At 39.6% G+C, this 27349-nt stretch overlaps 1 protein-coding gene across 1 annotated transcript in view; it reads left to right on the forward strand.

The window, feature by feature from the left end:
* Positions 1-27349, forward strand: part of SCAPER (S-phase cyclin A associated protein in the ER) — a gene marked incomplete in the record, with an annotated part of 4815867 nt that overhangs the window by 3165003 nt on the left and 1623515 nt on the right. The window contains 1 exon segment of the mRNA XM_044077465.1: positions 25388-25501. Coding sequence (XP_043933400.1) covers positions 25388-25501 — 114 coding nt within the window.

The following is a 27349-nucleotide window of genomic DNA, read 5'->3' on the forward strand; positions in this document are numbered from 1 at the left end:
AGGGATAATTGGCTAGGCTTAAAATAGCTTGCAAAGGCAGTTAGCCTAGTATGAACCTATACATAACCTATACATATTTGTAAGATTTGACATTGTCTGAAATTTATATGACAAGAAACAACTGTATAAATCTGTCAAAGAGTGTATGTATGTAACCAAAACTGGAACTAGGCACTTAAAAAAGCTGTTTCACATAAAAGATGGGAATAACTTTTTAACTTGGTGATGATTTCTGTAGTGTCTTTAAATGTCAGTGGCTTCACAGATAAATACAAAAAGAAAGAGTAGTGAACTGTATTAAAAATGTAGAGTGCAAAGAGTTATGCTATAGAAGACAAACGTGGAAAGAAATGAACATGTGAATTTGATAAAGAAAGGTTTTCAGAATGGTTATTCAGTGGAATATCTGGGACAAAGGAAAGCAGATGTACTTATATTATTTGCAAGTGGATCTCCAACAGTGATAGAAGAGGATAAAAAGATAATAATGGTACATTTGTAGCACTAAGGAGCTACTAGCAAGGGAGGAGTACACTGGCATGTATTTATATTCTACCTAAAACTGCTGTAATGGAGCTTAAAAAATTCTGGGAGAAATAATCAGCTTTAAGCAAGATTATTACCTTATAGGTGGGGACTGGAATTTGATTTGCAGCAGTGAAGATGTGTTGGGGGGGTCCCAGAAGGGAAACCATAACACAGGAGGGTAGATATTTGAAGAACTTTATGAAAATACTTGGCATGAAAGATGTAAATTGAGTACTAGCAGTTGGGAGTGAATTTACATATTATTCCCCAAGATACAAAAAATGGGCTAGGCTAGACAGACTTTGTTTCACAGGAACATGTGAATTTAATTGAAAGTCACGATATGCACCCAATAACTGTTTCAGATAATACCCCAATAATTAACATAAAAACACAGGGTAATGAATAAAAATGAGATTCTGGCACTTTTGCACCTATCTGTTGAAAAGAGAGGAATTTAAGTAATGGGTAGTGGAAATTGTTCAGGAGCTACTAGAGAAGATAGAAATTTCTTTTAAAAATATAGCTAGGAAGTGGGATAAAATTAAAATGGAGTTTAAAAATAGGGTGTAAATAAAAGAAAGAAAGTTATGGTTAAGAAGTCACAAGAATTATTTAGAGGGACTGACAGATGTTAAAGTATTGGAGAATAGGGGGAGTCTCTCGGAACAAGAGGAGGAGCAACTGCCGAATGCTAAACAGAAAATAAGGGATTACCTCAATAATATACATGAATTTAGAAAGATTGTTGTTAAGCAGTGTTTTTTTTTTGTTTTGTTTTGATGATAACTCTAGCACACACAAACTTTTAGCACAAAGACTCGGGCAACAGAAACTGGAAAGGGCTGTCGCAAAGCTTAGGGAGTTTATAACAAGGAGGATATAAATATTTTGGAAAGTCTCTGAAAGTCTGTATAAGGCAGAGAAATATGAAAATCCAGAAAAAGTACAAATGGAAATGTTTATGGAATTATTAAATATGCCAAGGTTAGAAGTAGACGAGGCTCAGTTACTAACAGGATAGGAGGAAAAGATGAGATAAAAGTGGTGATGTATAACCAATCCACAGGAAAGTCCCCAGGAATAGATTGTATTCCTGTGGAAGTTTGGAAGCTCAGATGGAAACAACTGATAAAGATCTGAAAAGTTTTGTTTAACAGTATTTTAAGAAGAGGAGAAGTGCCAACATCCTGGAAGAAAGTGGTGGTGGCTGTAGTGCCTAAAAGAGCGTAAAGACCCATTCAATCAACCTTCATACAGACCCATTTCAATACTAAACCTTGACTTTAAAGTGTTTGTCTATAATGGCTAAATGAATGACAAAGGTGATTCCAAAATTGATAGATGTGAATCAGTGTGGTTTTGTGGAGGGGATGTAAACATTTGACAACGTTAATAGAACATTGATGATCCAGAAGAAAGCAGAATGTAAGAAAATGCCACTGTTGTTAGTAGGACTTTAGGCAGAGAAAGCATTTGACAGAGCAAAGCTGGGACTTTATGAACAGGGCAATAGAAGCATTTGCATTCCTTTTAAAATTATAAGGTTGATTAGGAAGATATATGACAGATCGGAGACAAAAATTTGGGTGGGTTCCTCTCTGATAATTTCTGCTTGATCAGAGGTACCAGGTAGGGGTGTTCTCCTTCCCCTTTGTTATTTGAATTATATTTAAAATCATTGACAAAGAAAATAAGGGACTCAGAAATTGAAGAATTTAATTGGTATGGTAGTCAAGAAAAGATAGCTGTGTTTGCAGATATTACTTTATACCTGATGAAACGATAAAAGGACATTTCAGTGTTGTGGAATGTTTTGAGACGATTTCAGATCTTTTAGGGATACAACATTAATGAAGGTAAATCAAAGGCAATAGCTGTAAATTATGTACCCATGCACAAATTGGTTCAGCAATATCCATATTTATGGGGACATGATAAAATGAAGTACTTAGGAGTATAGATTAAAAATGATTCTGCTGTAGCAGCTAAGGATATGTGGGAAGAGACTTAAAAGATCATTCAAAAACTGAGAAATTGGAAGCTCTGTTATATGGATATGGATAGTAAAATACAAGCAGTTAAAATGTTTTTGTCCCTTTAGTCTTATACACAGATCAACAAAATCAATCCAGAAACCAAGAACAGTCACACTGGTGGGAAAATACTTCAGAGTCATGTACTGCTCAAAACATAAATTTATTACTTAAAAAAAACCTCATAAAACAACAATAGAGGTTAAGCACTTTTGTCCTCTGGTAACTGGACTTCATCAGAACAGTTACCCATAAGTCAAGAAGCCTTTTTATACACCATACCAAATTAATTGATTAATAATATTCAAATTAGTAAAATTTCCTCAGAGTGCTAGCGTAGACATCTACAGTGTTGTCAAACGTACTAGTAAAAACATGTAATAGTTGCAAAGCAGTTTTTTACAACAATGCGCAGTGCATATAAAATATTACTGCAGCTAAAATTAAAACCATTTTTTCAGTTTTTTGTACAATACTGTTAGCTAAAAAAATGTTCATACCCTATGTGACACATAAATGCGTATCCTATGGGATCAGTAAATAATTACCCAAAATAATATCCAGCTTTGAGTTTTAATATGCTGGAAATTGAAACATTTTCATTTAAACCTGGTGGCTGGGAGACATTGGTCCTAAGTTGCCATTTAAATTCTAAAAATTCTAAGAAGTCATCATTTGGTTCTCCCCGCTCACCTAAGTTAACTTGCTCAATAATGCAAAACTTAAAACTGGTGAGTGGGGTTGGATTTAATGTGCCTGTATAGGGCGTTGTTTTCAGCTTTCTTTTTGATGTATATATGTTGATCTATCCTTTGCCTACATTTACATTTAGTTTTCCCTATGTGGAATGCTGTGCTAAGTGTGCATAACCCTAGATAAACATCGCCCTTAGTAGAACATGTAAACCTGCCACTAGGTTTTATGTACCCAAAGCCACGTATATTAAAGGAAGAACCTTCCACAACATGCTTGCATTGATTACAGCTTCCACACTTGAACATTTGCCCCTTATTTTCACATCTTCCCATTCTTTCCAGTATCAATTTAAAAATAGGAGCTTTTTGTACATCACTGCTGGTCTTTTTCCCCACTGCACTAAGGTGGTCCGGGTTGACTTCAAAGATAATCCAATTTCTTTCTAAAATTTCTCTTAAGTCATCAACTTCATTACTGTAAGTCAACACCATTCCATTGTTGAATTGATTGCCACTTGTTCCCTGTACTGTGTTGCCCATTCTATCATTAGGGGTGGTGAGTGTAGCGTTAGGCCTTCCTAATAATGGAATAAAGTGCCCTGAAGACCTCTTCCTACAGACTTCATCAAAGACTTTTTTCAAAAACAATTCTGGGTATCCCCTCCATACAAATATACCTTTAAGTGTTTCTAATTCCACGTGGAAGTCATCATCTACTGACACCATTCTTGCTAGTCTCACGCATTGCCCCTTTACAAATGACTTTTTTTTTGGTGTAGTGGATGCATACTCTCAAAGTGTAACAGAGAGATGGAATAACTAGGTTTCCTGTATATAGTTGCATCAAATCCTCTCTTAACATAATTTTTGGTAAGTGTTATGTCCAGAAAATGTACAGTATCCCCCTGAATTTCCATGGTGAATTTGAAGAAATCTGTAGTATGCAAATAGTCAAAAAACATATCCAATTTATCTACAGTGTCAATCCAGAAAAAAAAAACATATCATCTAAAAAAAAGTCCATAGAATCTCCAACAGTCCTTAAATTTTGAATTAAACACATAGTTCCATTCCCAGTAGGAAAGGACCATGTTTGCAAACATGGGGGCACAAGCTGCCCCCATTGCTACTCCTGTCCTCTGCCAAAAGTACTGGCCCTCAAATGTTAAGAAGTTGTTTTCTAAGACTAATCCCATGAGTTCCCTGAGTGTATGCAGCTTTCTTTGGCCCAGTATAGTGTTGCGCCTTAGGTAGTCATAAGACAAGTCTGAACCTATTCTATGTGGAATAATAGAGAAGAGATCCTGCACATCAGTAATAACAAATATAATCTCTTCCCTAAACAAATCATTGGTTATTCTGCTGAGGAAATCCCAGGAGTCTCTTAACAGGACCGGGTTTGTTTTTAATACAGTTTTTGTGTAAAAATCAATGTATTTTGCAATACACAAAGTTTTTGATGCCTTAGCATTAACTATTGGACGCGATGGAGGATTTATGACATTTTTATGAACCTTTGGTCTCCTGAATATACTGGGGATCTTAGGGTTACATATGTTAAGGAAATTGTGTTCTTCCATGGATATTTGATTATTCAAAAGCATATCCTCAAGAATAAGATCTATTTTGTGATAGGCTATATTTATTTCATTGATGGAAGCTTCCTTGTAGGTGTCAGAGTACAACATGCTGAACAATTTGTTTACATAATCATTCCTATCCATTACTACCACCCTTGTCTGGCTTCATAACACGCACACTTTTGTTGTTCATTATTTTTTGTAAAAGTGTTGCTTCTTGTGAAAGTGTTTCTTCCTTGTCACTCAAATTGTGTTGACTTCTTGCATGCTTAGTTGTTTTTAATAATTTCTAAAGTTAAATTCGCACAACTTTTCAAAGAGTACAACTGTTGGATGAAAGGGGGCGGGTTTAAAATTATTAGGTCTCTTAATGGGGTTAAAGTAAATTTTTCTAGTGTATAACTTTAGTTGAATAGTCATTGGATAATTGGATAAGCAACATGCAAAGCAAATGATGGGTGTTGTATGTTTATTTCCCAAATATGCAACAAAATCAAAATATTTAGGACTTTTGCTTGGAAATGTTTACATATGTATTTTTATACCCCAAGTAGAGTCCAGAGAATTTTTCCTCAGGTAGATAGCAAATGTTGGAGCTATGATAGGGAAGAAAGAGATAATTGGGGACATATTTTCTGGGAGTGTAATGAGTTGGTAGACTTTAAAGATTCACTGCAGACTATATCAGAAATACTGGGTGAACAAATTGGTGTATCTAGGGAAATTATTTTTCTGAGTTATGATACAGAGGAATTGCCTAGACATAGCAAGGCCTTGTTGGGTCTAATTATGATGGCTGCTAAAAATCAATTACAAGAAAATTGAAATCAAAGTCTAAACCAGCTGTACTAGAAGTAGTGAATATTAGTAACAGAGATAAATCACCTGGAATTGGGATTTTTAGAAAAAGTGTATGAGCAAATTACATAGTAAAAAATAGGAATTGTGAGAACAATGAATACAGGGAGGAATGAGGTTTAAAAGAAAGGATTTGAATGAACTATGTAATGTTTGGCTGACACTGATTGGGTAGATTATAAGTGATGTATAATGTTTGCAACTAAAATTATGTCAGTATGCATTATGATGTATTATTCTTGCAGTTAAGGTTGTCAGTGTGGTTTGATTTCATTTTTATAAATGTATGATTGCTTATGTCATAAATGATAATTTAATTAATACGTTACTTCTTTAAACAATAATACTTCTGCTACATTATGAATGTAGTATTCTGTGTGGTTATTGATGTTTTCCTTAAGGATTTCCATCCTAAACCCTAGTATGTCCTTATTTCTTGAGCTTCCCCATCATTTTATTATCACCCCTTTCCACTTTGAATTATAGCTTTCTGTTTGTGATATGCATAGAAGCTTTAACTGTGTAGCTCTGAAATACTCCTTCATATCAGGTAATCTGAAACTGCCTTGTTTTATTGGAAGGATCAGCTTATTCTACTTGACTCTTGCCCTCTTCCTCTCCAAGATAAAATCCTTCAACTCTTTATTGATTGTTATCCACAGCTTCTCCTCTGGTTGATAAAAATATGCCTGACCTGTATGTAAAACTAAAGAGACTAAAATAATTTTCACTGCTTATATCTTATTATCTATATCCATAAAACAGAGCTTCCAATTTCTCAGGTTTTGTATTATCTTTTATTTTATCTCTTCCCACATATCCTTAGCTGCCATAACAAAATCTTTTTAACCCATACTCTTGAGTACTTCATTTTATCATGTCCCCATAAATATGGGTAATACTGAACAAATTCATGTGTGGGTACATAGTTTACAGTTATTGCCTTTGTTTTATCTTCATTAATTTTGTATCTAGAAAAGACTTGAAACTGTCTTGGAATGTTTCACATCAATAAAATGTCCTTTTCAGTTTTTTATCAGGTGCAAAATATCATCTGCAAATAAAGTCAATTTTCTTGATTATGATAGCAATTAGATCCTTGAATTTCATAGTCCCTTATTTTCTTTGCCAGTGGTCCTAAATGTAATGCAAATAACAAAGGGGAAAAAGGACACCCCTACCTGGTTTCTCTGTTTGAACAGGACTCATCAGATAGGCCCCCCCCTAATATTTCCCTCCGATCCCTCATATATCCTCCTAATTACCCTTATTATTTTGTCAGGGAATGCAAATATTTCTATTGCCGTACTCATAAAATCCCAGCTTAGTCTGAGGAATGCTTTTTCTCCATCAAGACCCATGAGCAACAGTGATATTTTCTTGCATTTTGTTTCTCTGTGGATCATCTTTGTTTTGTTAATGTTGTCAAATGTTTTCCTCCCCTCTAAAAAAAACAATGTCCATATCTATCAGTTTTGTCATCTACTTTGCCATTCTTTCAGCCATTATAGACATAAATATGTTATAATCATGGTTTAGAATTGAAATGGGCCTGTATGAAACTGGGACTGAAGGGTCTTTACCATCTGTATGTATTATAGCTTTCTTTCAGGTTGTTGGTGGCGCTTTTCCATTTAAAATAATGTTAAACAAAACCTTTCCAGATCATTATCACCTTCTTCCCTCCTAGCTTCCAAATTTCCAAACTTCCATAGGAATACCATGTATTCCTGGAGACTTTCCTGTGGATTGGTTGTACATCATCATTTTATCTCATCTCTTCCTATCTTAACTGTTAGTAATTGAGCTTTATCTACATATATCCTTGGCATATTTAATTCTTCCATAAACATTTCCCTTTGTACTTTTTTTGATTTCTACATTTGTCTTCTTTATACAGATTTTCATAAAATTTCTTAAATATTTGTAAGACCTCTACAGGATCTCTGGTTATTTTCCTTGTTATAGACTCCGTAAGGTTGTCAGCAACCCTTTATACTTTGTTACTTGAGCCGCTGTGCTAAAAGCTTTTGTGCTATGGAGTTATAATCAAAAACAGTTTCTTAACAGCAGCCTTTCTAAACTCATGCATATCATCAAGGTAGTGCCTTATTTTTTCTTTTAGCACTCTACAGTTACACCTGTCTTGTTCTGTGACATTCTGTGTATTCTTCAGTACGTCAACCTTTGTCAGTCCTTGTAAATAATTCTTATTTCTTAGCCATCTCTCTTTTTCTTTTATTTCTACCATATTTTTAAACTCCACTTGCCTTTTATCCCACTCCTGAGCTATATTTTATGAAAAAATGTCTATCTTCCCTTATAACTCCTGTATAATTTCCAGTCCCCATTCCTTAAATTCCTCTGTGTTGAACAGATAGGAAGGGAAGTTCCAGTGTTTCATTTTTATTTCATTACTATGCATTTTGTTTGTAATTATTGGTACATGGTTTGAAATAGTTATTGGACATGTATCAAAAGTTTAAATTAAGTGCACATGATCCTGTGAAATATAATTTCTGTCTAGCTTAGCCTAGTTTGTGTACTTTGGGAAGTATGTTAATTCTCTCAGAGCTCATGCTACTGAATTCATGTATTCCATACAAAATATTTTCATTATTTTCTTTAAAAATCTACCCTCTTTTGTTATATTTCTCTTCTAGACCTCCCAGATACATTCTTACTGTTGGAAATCAAATTCCAGTCCCTACTACATTGTTGTTTGTCCCAGATATTCCGCTGAACAACTATCCTAAAATCCTTTAAGAAATTCACATGTGCAGTTCTTTCCAAATGTGTCCCTTGTGGCATAGCTGTTTGCACTCTGCATTTTTAATGTAGTTCACTACTCACTTTTTGACCAATCACAATCAAAGATAATATGGGAGGTGTTTCCATTATAAGCGATTATTCCCACCTGTTATGTATAGCAGCTTTTTGTTTAAATGTCTAGTTTCAGCTTTTGTGTTACATGCATACAGTAATGTTTGTCAGGTTGACCTATTATACACTTGATGTGAAGTTGTTAAATCTCACCGTTTATTCTCACTGATGGGTTCTGAGCCGATCTTCTGCTCCGACACGGCCAATAGCAAGCCCAAGGTTTGCCAATAGCTCGAGACCAAGCCCCTTAACCCACAATGCACTGCTGGGATTGCCTCAGATCTAGTTTGCTGCGGCAAAAGAGATCTTGGTGATCCAGCTAGCTCGGACCATTTTCTGGGAAAAATTAACAGCAAGTCTATAAAAGGTTTTCTTTTTTGTTTAAAAAATATAGTGTGTGTTAGTATTAGGTCTTTTTATATTTACTCTATAGTTAAATACTTATAAATAGTTTAAAAGTTAGGGCCTTGTTGGCTTCTTTGTTGTGTGGGCCTTTAGCCCTTCTTTTCTACTATTAATCTTTATAATAGTCAGACTTTTTATATTTGTATCTATATAATACTGTTATAGATCGTGCCCGGTTTGGGCTTAGTTGCTTGTGGATCTTTCAGTCACTAAGGACTTTACTAACTGACCTTTTTGCAGTTTACTGATGTTTCTTTTAAAGATGTCAGATGATAAGGAGAAATTTCCATCCTAAATCGGGATTCAAAAAATGCCCAGATTGTTGGCAGAAAATGTCCGTCACTGACGGACACACTCAATGTGTCTACTGTCTGGGGGCTAAACACCTCCAAGACACCTTCAGCATTTGCCACCCCTTTTCTTCAAGAGTCCTCTTGGAGAGAAGGAGGAAACTTATAGACAGGGGATTGCTACAGAAATCTTTTTCTGAAGTTTTGAGTAGCCATGAGGGTACTAGTATGTCCTCCAAATCCTCAAAATCCAAGTCTTCAGATAAGGTCTCAAAAAAGGTTAAGATTTCAGAAGGAGGGTCATCGGTTCCACAGTCATCGGAACCGACTGTACCTTTGATTCGGAGCCAGCTCTCGGTATTGGAGCCAGTCTCTGTTCCTTCTTCACCTCTGCTCCAGTCAGCACCTTCGGTGCATTCAGCTAAGTCCTCATTCAGCCTTTCAGATTTGGACATGGATCAGCTAGTGCAGAAGCTTTTACAGGCACCAGGACTTGCCAAATTGTTGTCGGCCCCGACCAGCTCGTCGGTACCGAAGATCATGGAATCGGATTTGTCTACTCCTCCTCCGAGCCGTACTGGACTCTCAGAGCTGAAGGAAATTGAACCGATGGTGGTCGAACCCTTGGTGTCGATACCCGCACCGGTGTTATCTGCTCCATCTACTTGGATGTCCTCGGAGCCAACCGAGGGCTCTAGGAGCTGACACTCTCCCGTCGGGTCCGGGGAGGATAGCCGAACCGACTTGTCGGTGCCGACACTTCCTCTCGGGGCTTCGGCTCGGATGAGCTTGGCTCCTACCTTGGGCTCGGAGCCTAGGGTTTTGGTGTGGGAGGATCGGACAGTACGCTCAGGTCCGTCCACTCCTTCTTGTTGGAGCCATGATGCCTTCGATGCTATGAGCAGAGTTTTGTCTCCAAGGACAACGTTAGCATCTTTTCAGCTTTCCCTTTCCCCTCAAGCTCCTGTGTCTGCTTCTTCATTTACCGGTCCCTCTAAGCATGGAGACCCCGAGCCTCAAGAACCCCCACAGGGTGTCCCCTGCTCTTCTGAGACCTCCCCATATCCCCCCACTGAGGAGGTGCCCAGGAAGTGACTGTGCAAGAGGAGGCACTTAGACTCCCCACAGGAGTCTTTGACATCTGACACAGACTTAGATGAGTCAGAAGGGTCTCCTCGATCCCCCTCTGAGGATATCTCCTTTGCCGAGATACTAGAGATCCTTAGAGGGGCGGTTGGCAGTCCAAGACCCCTACTGAGGATGAGTCCATGCTCTTGAAGGCTTTTGGGTCTCAACCTTCCACTTCTTGGGTGTCTCCGCCTAACAATGAGCTCATGGAACTGATCTCTCGTAAGGCGTGGGAGTTGCCGGAGGCCATGGAACCTGTCCCTCGTAGACCCAATGAATTCATATCTGCCCCAGTGGACAAGCCGTTTTTGACAATGTTGATGCCATGGTGGTAGCTGCAACCACCAAAAAAGAAGTATCTGAGACATCCTCCTCTATCCATCCCCCTAACCGAGATTCTAGGGTTATGGATAGATATGGGAAGCACATGTTTAGTTCAGCGACTTTTTCTCTGTGATCACTGAACTACCTAACCCATTTTAAAAGACTACAGGGAGACCTCCTGAAAGAGCTAGGAGATGCTGTCCAGGGTACGGTAGCTGCAGGAGTGGCTGACAAAGTCAACACCCAGCTCACTACCCTAAACTCAGTGGTAAACTCGCCCATGTGTCTCATATCATATGCAGCTGATGGCTTGAGTAGAGTTGCTAGTTCACGCATTGCTCTTCGAAGACGAGCTTGGATGCGTCTCTGTTCCTTTGCGGAACCCTTTAAGTCTTCCTTTATTAATACCCCATTCGATGGCTCATCACTGTTTGGGCCCAAAGTAAAGGAAACTTTAACCAGGTGTGAGCAGGAAGGCAAGACCTTATCTGCCATTGGAGTCCGTTTTTCGACCCCTACCCCAAGGGCCCTAGGGGAGGGAAAATGTGGTTCCGAAAAGCTTAGGCAGCCTTTCAGGACACACGTGGAGAAACCCCCTCTAGAGGCAGAGGAGGCGGTTATAACGGAAGATGCCGTCCCCGTGGCAGAGGGGGTCCACAACAACAGGGTGACAGGGGTCAGTTCTCCAGTCAGTCCTACCAGCGCCCCTGAAAGGGGGCCCGACTGTTCGGCTCTGGAGGCAATCGGGGTCACTTGTCTTTGTATCCAGAAACCTGGCTAAACATAACCTTGGATACTTGGGTACAAAGCATAATTTCCAGAGGATATTTTATACCGTTCTTTTCCCCTCCCATTCCTATAAAGAGAATCCCAGATGTTCCACCCAATCTCAGGGAACAAGCAATCGTAGAGGTCTGCAGATTGCTAGAAAAAAAGTCATCCAACCAGTCCCAGTAGACCAAGTCGGATTCGGAACTTACTCAAGATTCTTTTTGGTACCAAAGAAAACAGGGGACTGGAGACCTATCTTGGACCTCAGCAGACTCATCCAGTTCGTAAAGAAAGAGATGTTCCAAATGGTCACGTTTCAGTCCATTCTTCACTTCTTGGGGAAAGGTGATTGGATGTGCTCTATAGATCTCAAAGACGCGTACTATCACATAAAGATGAACAGACGCTCCAGAGATCATCTGCACTTCTGGCTGGGAGCCAATCATTACCAGTTTCGAGCCCTACCCTTTGGTCTCACTATAGCCCCCAGAGTGTTCACCAAATGCATGGCAGTGGTCACGGCTCACCTGAGACATCTAGGATTCCAGGTGTTTCCATACCTAGACGATTGTCTCCTCATTGCTACCACCAGGCATCAATTGGCTTAGGCAACACAGTACACTCTGACACTGCATCAGTTAAGCATTACAATCAACTACGAAAAGTCTGCCTTATCTCCATCGCAGCATACCGTTTTTATAGGAGCAGAGTTAGATACCTCGACCGTACTGGACTCTCAGAGCCGAAGGAAATTGAACCGATGGTGGTCGAACCCTTGGAGTCGATACCCGCACCGGTGTTATCTGCTCCATCTACTTGGATGTCCTCGGAGCCAACCGAGGGCTCTAGGAGCTGACACTCTCCCGTCGGGTCCGGGGAGGATAGTCGAACCGACTTGTCGGTGCCGACACTTCCTCTTGGGGCTTCGGCTCGGATGAGCTTGGCTCCTACCTTGGGCTCGGAGCCTAGGGTTTCGGTGTGGGAGGATCGGACAGTACGCTCGGGTCTGTCCACTCCTTCTTGTTGGAGCCATGGTGCCTTCGATGCTATGAGCAGAGTTTTGTCTCCAAGGACAACGTTAGCATCTGTTCAGCTTTCCCTCTCCCCTCAAGCTCCTGTGTCTGCTTCTTCATCTACCGGTCCCTCTAAGCATAGAGACCCCGAGCCTCATGTACCCCCACAGGGTGTCCCCTGCTCTTCTGAGACCTCCCCATATCCCCCCACTGAGGAGGTGCCCAGGAAGGGACTGTGCAAGAGGAGGCACTTAGACTCCCCACAGGAGTCTTTGACATCTGACACAGACTTAGATGAGTCAGAAGGGTCTCCTCGATCCCCCTCTGAGGATATCTCCTTTGCCGAGATACTAGAGATCCTTAGAGGGGTGGTTGGCAGTCCAAGACCCATACTGAGGATGAGTCCATGCTCTTGAAGGCTTTTGGGTCTCAACCTTCCACTTCTTGGGTGTCTCCGCCTAACGATGAGCTCATGGAACTGATCTCTCGTAAGGCGTGGGAGTTGCCGGAGGCCATGGAACCTGTCCCTCGTAGACCCAATGAATTCATATCTGCCCCAGTGGACAAGCCGTTTTTGACAAAGGGAGTGCCTGTTGATGCCATGGTGGTAGCTGCAGCCACCAAAAAAGAAGTATCTGAGACATCCTCCTCTATCCATCCCCCTAACAGAGATTCTAGGGTTATGGATAGATATGGGAAGCACATGTTTAGTTCAGCGACTTTTTCTCTGTGATCACTGAACTACCTAACCCATTTTACAAGACTACAGGGAGACCTCCTGAAAGAGCTAGGAGATACTGTCCAGGGTACGGTAGCTGCAGGAGTGGCTGACAAAGTCAACACCCAGCTCACTACCCTAAACTCAGTGGTAAACTCGCCCATGTGTCTCATATCATATGCAGCTGATGGCTTGAGTAGAGCTGCTAGTTCGCGCATTGCTCTTCGAAGACGAGCTTGGATGCGTCTCTGTTCCTTTGCGGAACCCTTTAAGTCTTCCTTTATTAATACCCCATTCGATGGCTCATCACTGTTGGGCCCAAAGTAAAGGAAACTTTAACCAGGTGTGAGCAGGAAGGCAAGACCTTATCTGCCATTGGAGTCCGTTTTTCGACCCCTTCTCGGCCCTACCCCAAGGGCCCTAGGGGAGGGAAAATGTGGTTCCGAAAAGCTTAGGCAGCCTTTCAGGACACACGTGGAGAAACCCCCTCTTGAGGCAGAGGAGGGGGTTATAACGGAAGATGCCATCCCCGTGGCAGAGGGGGTCCACAACAACAGGGTGACAGGGGTCAGTTCTCCAGTCAGTCCTACCAGCGCCCCTGAAAGGGGGCCCGACTGTTCGGCTCTGGAGGCAGTCGGGGTCGCTTGTCTTTGTATCCAGAAACCTGGCTAAACATAACATTGGATACTTGGGTACAAAGCATAATTTCCAGAGGATATTTCATACCGTTCTTTTCCCCTCCCATTCCTATAAAGAGAATCCCAGATGTTCCACCCAATCTCAGGGAACAAGCAATCGTAGAGGTCCGCAGATTGCTAGAAAAAAAGTCATCCAACCAGTCCCAGCAGACCAAGTCAGATTCGGAACTTACTCAAGATTCTTTTTGGTACCAAAGAAAACAGGGGACTGGAGACCTATCTTGGACCTCAGCAGACTCATCCAGTTCGTAAAGAAAGAGATGTTCCGAATGGTCACGTTTCAGTCCATTCTTCACTTCTTAGGGAAAGGTGATTGGATGTGCTCTATAGATCTCAAAGACGCGTACTATCACATAAAGATGAACAGACACTCCAGAGTTCATCTGCACTTCTGGCTGGGAGCCAATCATTACCAGTTTCGAGCCCTGCCCTTTGGTCTTACTATAGCCCCCAGAGTGTTCACCAAATGCATGGCAGTGGTCACGGCTCACCTGAGACATCTAGGATTCCAGGTGTTTCCATACCTAGACGATTGGCTCCTCATCGCTACCACCAGGCATCAATTGGCTCAGGCAACACAGTACACTCTGACACTCTGCATCAATTAAGCATTACAATCAACTACGAAAAGTCTGCCTTATCTCCATCGCAGCATACCGTTTTTATAGGAGCAGAGTTAGACACCTCGACTACCACTCTACGTCTCCCTATCGAATGAGTCTCTCTTCTTCACCAAAAAGTCAGCTCACTGGTGTCAAAGAACAAAGCTACAGCAGCGGAGGTATTGAAGGTACTAGGTTTGATGGCAGCAATCCTGGCTATACCACTCGCAAGGATGCATATGCGAATTCTTCAATGGCTTTTCTTTGCTAAGTGGTCTTACCAGAAACTACCGATGCACCACATGATTCTTATCATGGATTCTTGCAGGAGAGACCTTCGGTGGTGGTTGTGTCACAATCGGAAGACCCTTTGTTCCCCCCCCCCCAGTAGCCACTGTGACCACGGACACTTCCCTGATAGGGGGCATTTTCAGGGAAAGACTGCCCAAGGCACATGGACAGATCAAGAATCACATCTGCACACCAATGTTCTAGAGTTGAGAGTGGTACTTCTGGCGTTGCAGTACTTTCAGGACTCTCTCCTTCTAGGGAATATTGCAATTCAGACCGCCAACATGTCAGTAGTCTGGTACTTGAACAAGCAGGGCGGAACCAAGTCTTACCCCCTTTGTCAAGAAGCCCTCAGGGTCTGGCAATGGGCTGTGTCATCCCAGCGTTTTCTCTTGGCAATGCACATTCTGGGGAAATCCAGCGTGATAGCAGACAAGCTAAGCAGGGCAATATTACTCCCTCATGAGTGGTCTCTCAAGTTGCGGAGTTGATTTTCCACAAATGGGGCCAGCCTTGTTGCGACCTTTTTGCCAGCCACATCAATTCAAAATGCAGAAACTACTTTGCCCTAATACCACCTCCCGGTCATCCCCCAAGAGATGCACTTTTACACAATTGGCCACCGGGTCTCCTTTATATATTTCCACCCTTCCGAATAATACCCAGATTTTTACAGAAAGCAAAATCACTGGCAAGGACTGTTATACTCATAGCCCTCTACTGGCGTCGACAAATTTGGTTTCCGTTTCTCCACCATCATCTGTTGGAAGATCCCTGGATCCTGGACCCAGTTCCGGACCTTCTGACTCACCCGTCAGGGGACCTTCATCCTTCACTGCAGTCCCTGAGACTGACTGCTTGGCTAATCCACTTCCCCTAATTGCCAGGCTTCATTCAATTTTAGAAGATACAAGACAGATTATCTTGTCTTCTCACAAGCCATCTACCAGAAAATTATATGGCAGTAAATGGAAAAGGTTCTCAATTTGGGCCAATGTGCAGAACATTGACCCTTTCCGAGCTTCGCTTTATTCGATTTTGGAATTTTTGACAAAAACTTTTAAGGAAGGGGCAGCAGCTGCTACAGTTCGAGTCCAGTTAGCTGCTATCTCTAATTTTCACCTTGGTCTTGGTGGCTCAAATATTATGAGCCATAAATTATCTAAAACCTTCCTTAAAGGCGTTCTTCATATGAGACCTCCTATCAAAACTCCCTTTTCTCCCTGGAATTTAAACCTTATGCTGTCTCAAATTATTCTTCCTCCTTTTGAACCAGCATCTTCTTGTGATCTAAAATTTTTATCTTGGAAAACAATATTTCTTGTAGCCATTACGTCTGCCCGCAGAGTGTCAGAACTTCAAGCATTATCTATCAGACCACCCTACGTGATTTTCCATGCTGATAGAGTATCTCTCAGAACCCCTCATTTTTACCTAAAGTCTGTTCTGAGTCAAATATCAATTAGGTCATTGAACTGCCAGTCTTTTTCCCCAACCACTCTAGCAAATTGGAATATATGCTACACAAACTTGATGTTCACAGACAGCTCAGATTTTATCTTGATAGAACTAAGGATATTAGGAAATCAGACCAACTTTTTGTATCCTTCTCAGAAGCAAGAAAAGGCATTCCAGTGGCTAAAACAACCTTATCTAAATGGTTATCTGTATATCCTTTGCTTGTGAAAATGCGAGCATGCCTTTAACACACAAACCAAAAGCTCATTCTACCAGAGCTGTCTCTACCTCTTCTACTTCTCAAGTTAAATTGCCCCTTGACAATATTTGCGCTGCAGCCACTTGGTCTAAGCCTCATACCTTTATCACTCCTTACAAAGTAGATAAGACTTCAAGGGACAGGTCTTCCTTTGGTTCTATGGTACTGAAGAACATACTTCCATGAGCCACCCAGGGTTGAGGGTGATAGGGACGCTACCCTTCAGTGAGAATAAACGGCGAGATTTAACAACTTCACATATAGAAGTTATGTACTTACCATAACGTTCCATGCGAGTTGTTTATCTCGCCTTTATTCTCACGTCCCTCCTCCTTCCCTCTCCTGGCTGACTGTTGACTTAGAGGCTAGTGCCATCCTGGTTATTCAATATTTCTTCTTTCCCTTTGGGAAGAGTTCTTCGTAGATATATATAAGAGGGTATGTATATGTATATATTTGTATATACTGTTATTCACAGCAAACAAGATCTGAGGTAATTCCAGCAGTGCATTGTGGGTTATGGGGCTTGGTCTCAAGCTACTGGCAAACCTTGAGCTTGCTATCGGCCGTGTCAGAGCCGAGGATCAGCTCCGAACCCATCAGTGAGAATAAAGGCAAGATAAACAACTCACATGGAATGTTATGGTAAGTACATAACTTCTATTTTCTTATCATAGCCATTTGAACCTATGTCACATCTTACAAGATTTTTTTATTTTAATGAAAACCCTCAAACTAAAAACACACACCCATATCTTATTAACTTAATGCAAGCACTGAAAACTATGTACATCTTCAAATAATGAAGTGTAACCCTCCTAATAGGAACAGTTGCCCCAGATTGACAGCTACATGCATAGACTTGGATTGACTTATAATGAAGGTTATCCATGCTAAGATGCATGGTACAGCCTGTAGTTTTACTTGCACCAAGTGCTGTCTGTTTTTGGCTTATCTTTATTCCTCTCCCAGATGTAGAAAACAACTTGAATGCTTTCAGAAAACTGTGTCTTTTAGCAATTGCAAAAAAAACTATTCTGTTTTTATTGTTTTATCTGCTTGTCTCCATAAGAAGCCAAGGTGGTGCAGTGGTAGCATTGTTGCCTCACAGCAAAAGGTTCTCCAGTTCGATTCTCGGCTGGAGCGCCTTCTGTGTGGAGTCTGCATGTCCTCCCCACAGTCGAGTGGCATTCGAAAGACATGCGTAAATGGGCGTGCATTTCTTGAAGGTTGGGAGTCGGGCTGGCACCTCGGCACCCTAAAAATCTACTGCCAATCAGTGGACTGGAGTTCTGCTGTGGCGACCCCTAACCGGGAAAAGCCAAAGGAAGAACAACAACATCAGCTTGTCTCCATAGAAGCATAAGCACCAGGTACACAGTTGCATTATGTACAAGCTTTTCATGTTGCACTGTGAACTTTTGTTTGCTAAAGGAAAACTTTTTATTAACTTCAGTATTCTTTTATTTACTTGTTTCCAGTTAAAACTTGTTAGTTGAAGTCAAAGGCCTTAATCCAGCCATCCCCCTATACAAAAGTAAGAAAAAAAGAATATTAGTTTTACTTGTATCATTCTCTCTTGTCCAGGCTTTTTTTTTTTTTTTTTTAATTGTTGTGCTTACATTTCTTAAACCTGTGCAATAAAGAAAGAGAAGACAGAAAAAAGGACATCTGTTTACTTTAGTAGCCCTATTACACACAAAAATAATTGAAAAAGTTTTACTATATAACATGCAGTATATGTCCTGTATTATAAAATACTGTTGAGAACAAAATTTGTTTTTCTTACAGTTACCTCGTTCCTTCCTCTTCCCCTCTCCTTAATGTTCTTCGAGACATTAATGACATGAAATAGGTTATATGCTTTAGAGTCATCTACAAGTTTAACAAAGTTAGAAACATCCAACATTTCCAGATTTTCTTGTTGAGCCATATTTCAGAAATGTGATTGATGTTTTGTAATCCCACATTTATTCATTAATTTGCAAGTTACTGGTTTTCTTCCTGTTGATCATCTTTCACCTCCAGTCTCTGGTTCTTGGTTCTTCTTTTCAACTTCTGTTCTTTTTCCTGTCTCTAAAGCATTTTCCTTTGGAACATTGGAAATGGTTTAATTGGCATAGTCTCTCTATGAGCTTTGTTATCAAAAGAATAAGAAGCAAACTCTCCTTCAATATAATAGCTCATTTTCTGTTGGACAAACTTTTGTATCTCCTCTTTAAAATGTTCTGCATCAAAAAATGACTTTGACCCACCAGGAAAAATATTCTGAAGATAGCTGTATATAGCAGCTTGACTCTCACACCTGCTTTTCAACATCCCTTATTGCTGAAGAAATTTACTTCTCTTCTTCCTGGTGTACGGTGGGTAATCATTTTTCACAAACATTCTACTGTCTCCAATGTTTAGTGCTTTGTCCTTCTACATTAGCTTTGTCAGAATCCACACTCAACTGGTAAGATGCATCTTTGCAATTAGAGATCTTGGCTGCTTTCTCATGACCAGGTTTGGCACATATAATGTACCCTTTACATTAACAGCTGCTGCTGTGGAATGACAGTCCAATTGCTTATTTGTACTTTCATCAAATTAATACAGTGTGCTCTTTCCAGTTTCTCTGGTACATCAGAAAATCCCAAGCTTTCCCTATGTGCTCTGTACTCTAACTCTTCCATTTTTTGAAGCAATGTCATACTCAGCCAGCCTTTTCTTCATTCCGGCTTTGATTTTTGCAGTTTTATCAGCTCATCTGAATATCTGTTTAAAGCTTCTTCCATTCATTCCAGCCTTTTTTTTTTATTTGGGTTGATATACTCCTTCAGTGTTTTGTTTATTTTAATCAGCTCTGAGCACATTTGGCTTATTTTCCTCTAGATTACTGGAAGTCTTGTCTTGTATCAAAGCTGGATGCTGAACTGCTTTTTTGCTGCACAGCTGCAGGATTCTTCTCAGCCAGTGTTTTTTTCCTCACCTTTTGTGGTTTATTTTCTTTCAAGTTGTCTAAATGTCTTCTTTGCTGGCATCCACAGTGCACTTGCTAGCCTATAAATGAAATCTACCCAAAAAGACAAAATCAGTAGCTCTCTTTTCTGCATTTCTGTTGTCAGAATGAGAGAGCTGAAATTAAGCTGCTGTTCAGTGTTCAACCATCTTGAAAGCCACTGGTCTTTTTGTTCCTTTCCCTATTTCTCCTCTTCTTCCCACCTGGATGCATATTTCCATCTTTATCCTGGGGTTGCTCTAATTCTCCTGAGGCACTTCTGTTCTGAGTATTAAGCATGCATAAGTCACCTTTATGCACTACAGCTGCTCTGGAAAGTACGGTATTGGGAGGATGTAAAGGCTTTGGTATCATGGCTGGAAGTTGAGCTATCTCTGTGAGGAAATCTCACATTTAATGAATACTGCAACAGTGAGACGTAGGACATATACTGTTACAGTAAGATCTTACACAACTGTACTTAATACTGTAGCCTGAAGGGAGTAGTTATAAGTGCTGATAGGCACATACAAGAAAGCAGGTGGGGTAGACTTAATTTATCAAAGTTCATAAAACATCCCCAAATTCCAAAATCACCACATCCACTTTTGCCACTATTTACCTTCTTCCATGTTTCTTATGTACAGTACACCCATACTAACCATCCTTCAGGCTATAGTTAAAAATAACCTCAAAGCATGCTATAATAAGGTTGCAAAGTTTCCCACCAACAAATAATTCTGCAGCCACCACTGTATCGCCCTTAAGGCTTTGAACTGGCTTGAACGGCCTCACCACTTAGATTACACACAACATTATTCACAAAGCCAATAACTGCCCTGCTTTTACTCCTATTATCCATTCCTGTCCCTCTAATACAGTACTTACATCTAATGAACAAAATCATCTCAGCATATGTAAAACCCACAAATCCTGTGGCCAAATTCTATACTCATACTCTGTCGCAAAAAATTGAATTATTTCCCTGTGCAAATTAGATCTACCGTGAACCTCTCCTACATCAAACAACTATTTAAAGACTACTTAAATAAGACTTGGCTCTGCTCCTGCACTACCCCGGTTTAAACTAGTCTCTCTCTCCTTCCACTCTTGCATACTTTTGACTGTGTTCATCAAGAAGGAATTAGTTAAATCAATTTCTTAGGTAAAGGACCCATATATTTGTTCTTAGGCTATATTATCTAATCATCTCTATTCAGAAGAGTCTACTCAGTGTGTTTATTGTCATCTGTATAAACTACACTTATGACTGCTTTAATTGTTCTTTAAAGTTTTTTAAGGAATACTATTGGTTGGGTGAAGGTCATGTGATATGTTTGAATGTATTTAATTAGTATGTCATGTAATTACTAATTGTAATGATGAAGTCCTAAAATATTAATGGACGAAAGTGCTTAACGATTTTGTCATTAAAGAAGTTGATTGAAGTCTCCACAGGGCATATTTCTCTTTTTTATTGTTTCAAATACTTTAATTGTTGACAATTTTCTTTTTCAACTTGTTATATTTGTCAAAACATTTTCACTATGTATGTATAGGTTCACGCTGTATGAACTGAATTTCAAGTTTTACTTCATTAATATGTCATTATCCTGTATTAGGTTTTGTGATAACTTTGTTTAATTGTAACCTTATTATGTCAGTGTCGAGCTTTTCTCCTTGTACCTCCTCTGAAATATTATACCATTCAGACTTTCCTGATAAACTAATGTCAAATAAAGTATATGTATGTGTCTGTCTATAAACATATGTTGTGACATATTGTGACAATTCTACTGGGAAAAAAGCAAAGATGTAATTAAAGTGAAATGTGGTGTCTGGCAGAAGGGGGGGGGTAGGATCTTTTACCTATGCAGAACGATGCACAGAAGCAAAGAGCAGGGACTAGTCTCTTTAAAGTGAGATGCCTGCAGTCCGGTAATGGAAAGCAGGATTTAAATGTAATTTAGAAAAACATTGTTTACAGCTACTTTGCCCTGCTTCTAACCATTGACTAAAATATTTACTGTATTCTTTTTTCTGACTTTTAAAAGCATTTAGCATATGTAGAAAACTCACAGGAACTAAATCTCAGACATGAGTGCTCAAAAAGATCCTCTGTGCATATTTCAGAAAGTAACCTAACTGCTGCTGCTGAGCAGTGGTTTAGAATTTATATAAAGGCTTTGCTGTGTGTACAGGCAGTTAACTTTGGGAGATACTATACCCTGTGTATAGTAATACAGCTTACTGTTGGAAATAAGCTCTGCAAGTGCATGCAAAAAGCAGTTTCAGTTTCCAGGGTTTGTTACATCAGACCTGCAAAGGTACTGTTGATTGTTATGTAGCTTTGTTCACTTTTACATTTCACTTGCTGAAAGATATAGTATTCCCACTTTCTTTTCATCCTCCTTTCATCATCACCGCATTGTTTCATTTATATCCTTCCATGATTTGAAACTCTTCTAAAACATGAACTTGTCTTTCCTTTTCCATTGCCTATTGTGACACTGCCAGCCCAGCTATCTGGAATTTTGTAAATAATCATTTGTCATTTGTGAATATCAATATGATTCATATGCTTGTCTTACAAATGTAAGAGAACTATATGTTATGTGTATATTAAACTACTGGTGCAGAAATGTGTGTTGAACAGGGTTTGTATAGTAGGATGTGTCACAGTGAACCCTACTGGAAAAGAACAGAAATCTGTATAAACTATATATGTGTGCAAATGTATGTTTTAATAGTAGAAGCTGGAACATACAGAGTTAACTTGCAAAACTTCAAGAAAATAAGTTGAAATTACGTGCTTTACGATGTGCTATAAAAGTTAGTTTCAATGCAGCAAGAAGACAGGATGTCTAGTGCTAGAAGTTTTTCTATTGTCCTGGAGAGAAGTAATTACCCAGTTTAAAATGTAAAAGTGTTTAATTGTTTTATGACTTCCAGTTTTGGGCAAACATCTGAGAGAGATGTATTTCCCACACAGAGATGTTAAAATTCTGTTAGTATCTGTTACCCTAGGAACTAAAGCCAGGTGACAAAGAGTGATGTCATCCAGGCTGACCCAGCAGTAATATTTAATATTGATTTAAGAACTCTCTCAGAGAAAGACTGTGCATTTTGTATCTTGTCTTGAACCTAGCAAGAACATCCACTCATCTGCATTTGCCATGTTCTGTAAGTAAGTTATTTACTGTGTAGTATCTTTTAGATATAGGTAGGAATATAGTAAAGATTTGTTTAGATGTTTTCTGTATTTATTTGAGACTGTCCTGCAATGTTGTTTTAAAATATTTCCTGTGATCCTGAACTCTGAATTAACTGTGTTGATTCAGTATTGCTTGTTCTTTTGTTATTTATTATTAAATATATTTAAACCTTTGTGGCTGATATTTGTGATACATATTTAAGCTGTTAGAGTACTAGTATATGTATTTGGTGACACTGTGCAGGCTATTCCTAAATAAACTTGCTCTTGGTCACACTTACCATTTGGATAATAGTAACATCACACAGAAGGATTGGTCTCCCTTTGAGAATGGCCTTAAAGTAGCTGATAAGGGGTTCTGGTGGCAATGATAACTACCTTATAGTCTAGGTAGAAGGGGACATAACTAGTAAACCTGTGCCAGCCTTTCCCAGGTGTGTGTTTGTGTATAAATCAAGTGTGTGTGTGTGTGTGTGTCAGCTACTTGGGCAGGGGCACAAAGCACTAGTTGGCAGAGAGAGTGTTGGGACGACTTGGCTTGGAACCCTGGCTAAGGACTCGACTATATAGCTGTGCCAGTGGGGAGTCTTATTGGAGATCTGGAGAAAGAGGGAGAAACCAGCCCCAGACTGACTATAATCTCTGTGTGCTTTTAAGGGAAATTGTACTTTACTGTGTGTGTGTGCTTGTCATCCTCCCATTGTGTACATCCCTCACTGTTGTCAGTGGTGAGGATTGAGGCTCAATGATTACTAGGCTAGTGCAGGGGCATCACACCTGTACAGAAGCAAAACAATATTTTCTGATGTTGGCATGCACATTTGTACCAGCACTTTTTTTTCAGCATGAGTAGATGCTCTTTTTTCCTGTTCCTTCTTTACTTCACCACTTAGAAAAATTCACTTTTTTTAACTACAAAATTGCTGAGTGGTTGTTCTCCATTTGTCTGCCTTTCCATTTCTTATTTTTCTATTTACAGTATTCCTACTGCATTTTTGCCTTTCTGTTTACCCCTTTCCAAGCCATCCTCTTGTTTACCACCATATTTAATTTTAGTAGCCTTTTGACCTCAAATTTTACCCATGAAAGGAGCCTCATCTTCTTTCCACCTTTCCTCCCTTTTTTTAAGCATGTCAGAATCCCTTTTGAAATAACCTATTAATTTTTTTTCGTGTTTCCACTCCCTGTCTTATTTTCTTTGATACTTAATGAACAGAAGGCATATATTGCTGTGATGGGGTGTAGCCTTGACTAGTTTGAATCCTTGGTTCATAACTTGTAACCTCAGTAACAGCTGACCCGTTTAATAGCTGGTATCATAAAAATGCAAACTTTTTGTCCCTTGTCCCCCTGCGTGTCTTGCTGTTTTACTCTTTACTTCATATTCCAGGCCCTACATATTTATGATGAGCCATATTTTCTGTGTTTAGGAGCTTTCCCCTTGGCTTAGACATAGGCTCTTTATCAGTTATTTTAGGAAAAGAATACTATCCACGTGTTTCTCTGGTCTGTATTTTTGTGTGCATCTCCTGATGTCATGACACTTACATGCTTTGAAATCTCAGCTGTTTGGATAAAAGTTTTTGTGACTATCAGATAGCTCTTTCCCAGGGGCATAGATTCTGCAAAGTGGACTTCATTCATTTTAATGTGGTGTACTAACTTGACTGAATCTTCTTTCTCATGAGTCTGATCTAAGGAACATTTGCTCTCTTGGTATACTGCTTGAACAAGATACATTAATTTGCTTCATCTTCATAATGAAATTATTCAGAAGTTTTCTTTCTCAAGACATAAGTCACAGCTTTTTTAAGGGTCATCCTTTATTGGATGCTTAGTGTTTGAACTTCAACCTTGTTTGAGACTTCAGTTTTACAGTAGGCAGTCATTCTTCACCGAGGGGTACATTCCTGATGTTCAAAAGTCAGATGATTAAAACTTTAAGATCAGACTGAGTATTCCTTTTGAGCTATTAATTTTAGTTGGTATCCAAATGGTAGGTAGATTTCTGTTTGCAGTTGTCACCTGCTCACACTTGGTAAAACTAGTTGTTAAAGACCCAGCTAAAATGAGAAAGGTCGAGCTTTCAGCTGTCAGGGTGGGGTTGGATGGCTGGTGTTGGTTATTGGTTTGATGTAGTATGTTTGTTTTCCATTGAAGACTAGAAGTTATTCAAGCATACACCAGTAGAATTGGGCATCAGCAATGAGATGCATGAAAGATGTTATCAAGGCGGCATCTTAAGCCATTCTTTCACATCCTTATTATAAATAAAAAATATATATATAGTTAAGTTAATGATGCTAATGACTCACTGCTGCTTACAGCATCTTAGACTTGGTTCAAATTTCCCTTTTCAAAATTCAGTGAATACAAAATAGTTCTGATCCAGCTTATTTCAATACTACTGAAAACTGGCCTGTTGGACAAAGACTGCATGAATCTTACTGAGGTTGTCTCTGCTGACCACCTTCTTCATTTTTGTATGTTTTTGTATGCTTCTTTCACACTTGTAGAGATGTAGTTCAGATATTTGAACCACGTTCTTTATACAGTCATGTGATAGGATGATTTCTACTTTGTTGGAGAATAGCTGATATTTTGTATTTGCTATGGTTTGACAATGTTTCCTCTTTTTTTTTTTTTGTTGTTACAGAACAGTGCAGATCAAATAGCATTTCAAGCTGCAGGGGGGCTGACAGCTCTTGAGCAGATTCTTCAGGTAGTTCTGGCTGCAGGGAATCCAAATGCTATCCTGCGTATCCCTCTGGTAAGTACCACTATCCTTTGCATTAATTGTCTAACTTGTGATGTACTTTGTCTCCCCAGTCAAGCTGTGCCACTGGCCTGAGTGCTATATTATCCACTATTTTACAGGAGACTTCCTTGTGAAGGTTCAGTGCCTTCTGTTAAAGTGAAGTGTTTAGAATTACTTGCATTTAGTTGGGGGTCACCTTCTTAGAGGGCTTAACCTTGAAGATGGAGATGGACAGGCCTGTAGAAGTAGTTTAGCTGGACAAATATGTCTTAATTTTACTGATAAGCTTTAGAGTAAATTAAATCTGTTTGTTACAGAGCGTAGGAGTGAAAATTGAACTATTTCCTTAATAGCAAAGGGCAGTATTCATAAATGTAGATCACAATGCATAGGGCCTGTGCATGAAAGAAGTTCCACACTGCAACCTTAAGCATATCACAAATAAGCAAGATGCATATGCTAAATTTAACAGTGATGCTGCACACTACAAATAAACTCACCCAAAAGAATAATATTTAAGGTATGATTTGCTGAAGCATTGACTCACCAAGGTACTGCACCATGTAACTGTGTGGTCACAGGCATGTACCGTCATAGACTAACGGATACTAATAGCACCAGAACAAAGTGCAGAAGTGATGGGTTGCTTAGCAGGATATAACTTTGTAATGTAATTTGTAGTTTACAGTGCAGAACTTTAAGAAATGCCCCTTTTGCAACAGAAGCTGGTATCAGAATGCACAGTGCACACAGACATAATGACATGCTAGTCCTGTAGTCATGTGGTCATTAGCTCACTAGTAGTACAAAAAAAAAACAAAAAAAACAGTGGCATCTGATATGCTGATTGCAGCTGATCCATGCAAAATGAGATGCAAATGAATACTGATATAATGCTTGTGTGGTGAGATAAAAAATTGAATCATGTTCCACATGTCTGCATACTTGCGTAAGACTAGTGGTAGTTCAGCAGTACACCTGTGTGTGCAGCTGACTGTAGCAGCCATACCTACAGTAATATGCAGAGTGCTTAGCAGGAAGAGATACCTGCAAATACTTTGGTTGGAACTTAAAGTTAGCACTGCAAAGGGGTCTGATGAAATAAAGTACTAGGTGTTATTTGTGGCTGTATTCTGTATCAGCTTGTGTCTGATGAGAATTTTAATTAGCCTTTTCTGATTGATAATGTGCCTGCTTTTGATTAGACAACAGGAAGCATGGCAGTGGGAGAAGATATTTCAGTATTACATGCATCAGTGAGAACTGCAGTGTCAGTGGCAGTATAGGTAGCACACTTGCTTTTGGTGCTAGAAGACCAATAAGGCTGTGGATTCTCTTTTTATTCCAGGTAATGTAATTGCTAACATTGCAATGCAATATTAGGGGGTGCTGCACTCCTGAGTGTTGTATCCTTTGAATGAAAAATTAAACCTAGGTCCCATCTGCTAAAATTTGTGATACCTCCATTGGATGTAAAAGATCTCATAGCACTTTTCGGAAAGAGTAGGGGAAGTTCACCGATGCCTGTCTCTGAAAGAAACACAATCCTAATCGGACTAACCTGGTCTAAAAAGGCTAAATAAGTTGACCAAGGCTGAATATTCAGACATAATTTGGCCACTGCTGTGGAACATCTTTGCACCCCAAATGAATTGTTTGAAATGAGAGATGGGATGTACTATAAAATGGAAAATTGTACAGACTGGAAATAATTTTGCATCATCCATTGCCTAGGATTTAGATATGTTATTTATGGGGGATGTATTAGGGAGCAACACTTCATGTTTTGTAAAAATGAAGATGGAAGTGAACTCTGATACTTCAGTAAAAATGACAGTGATTAGTTGAGAGAGAGAGACT

Source organism: Protopterus annectens, chromosome 7.part0 (genome assembly GCF_019279795.1).
Source record: "Protopterus annectens isolate FY-2018-M chromosome 7.part0, PAN1.0, whole genome shotgun sequence".
Taxonomy (NCBI): Eukaryota; Metazoa; Chordata; order Ceratodontiformes; family Protopteridae; genus Protopterus; species Protopterus annectens.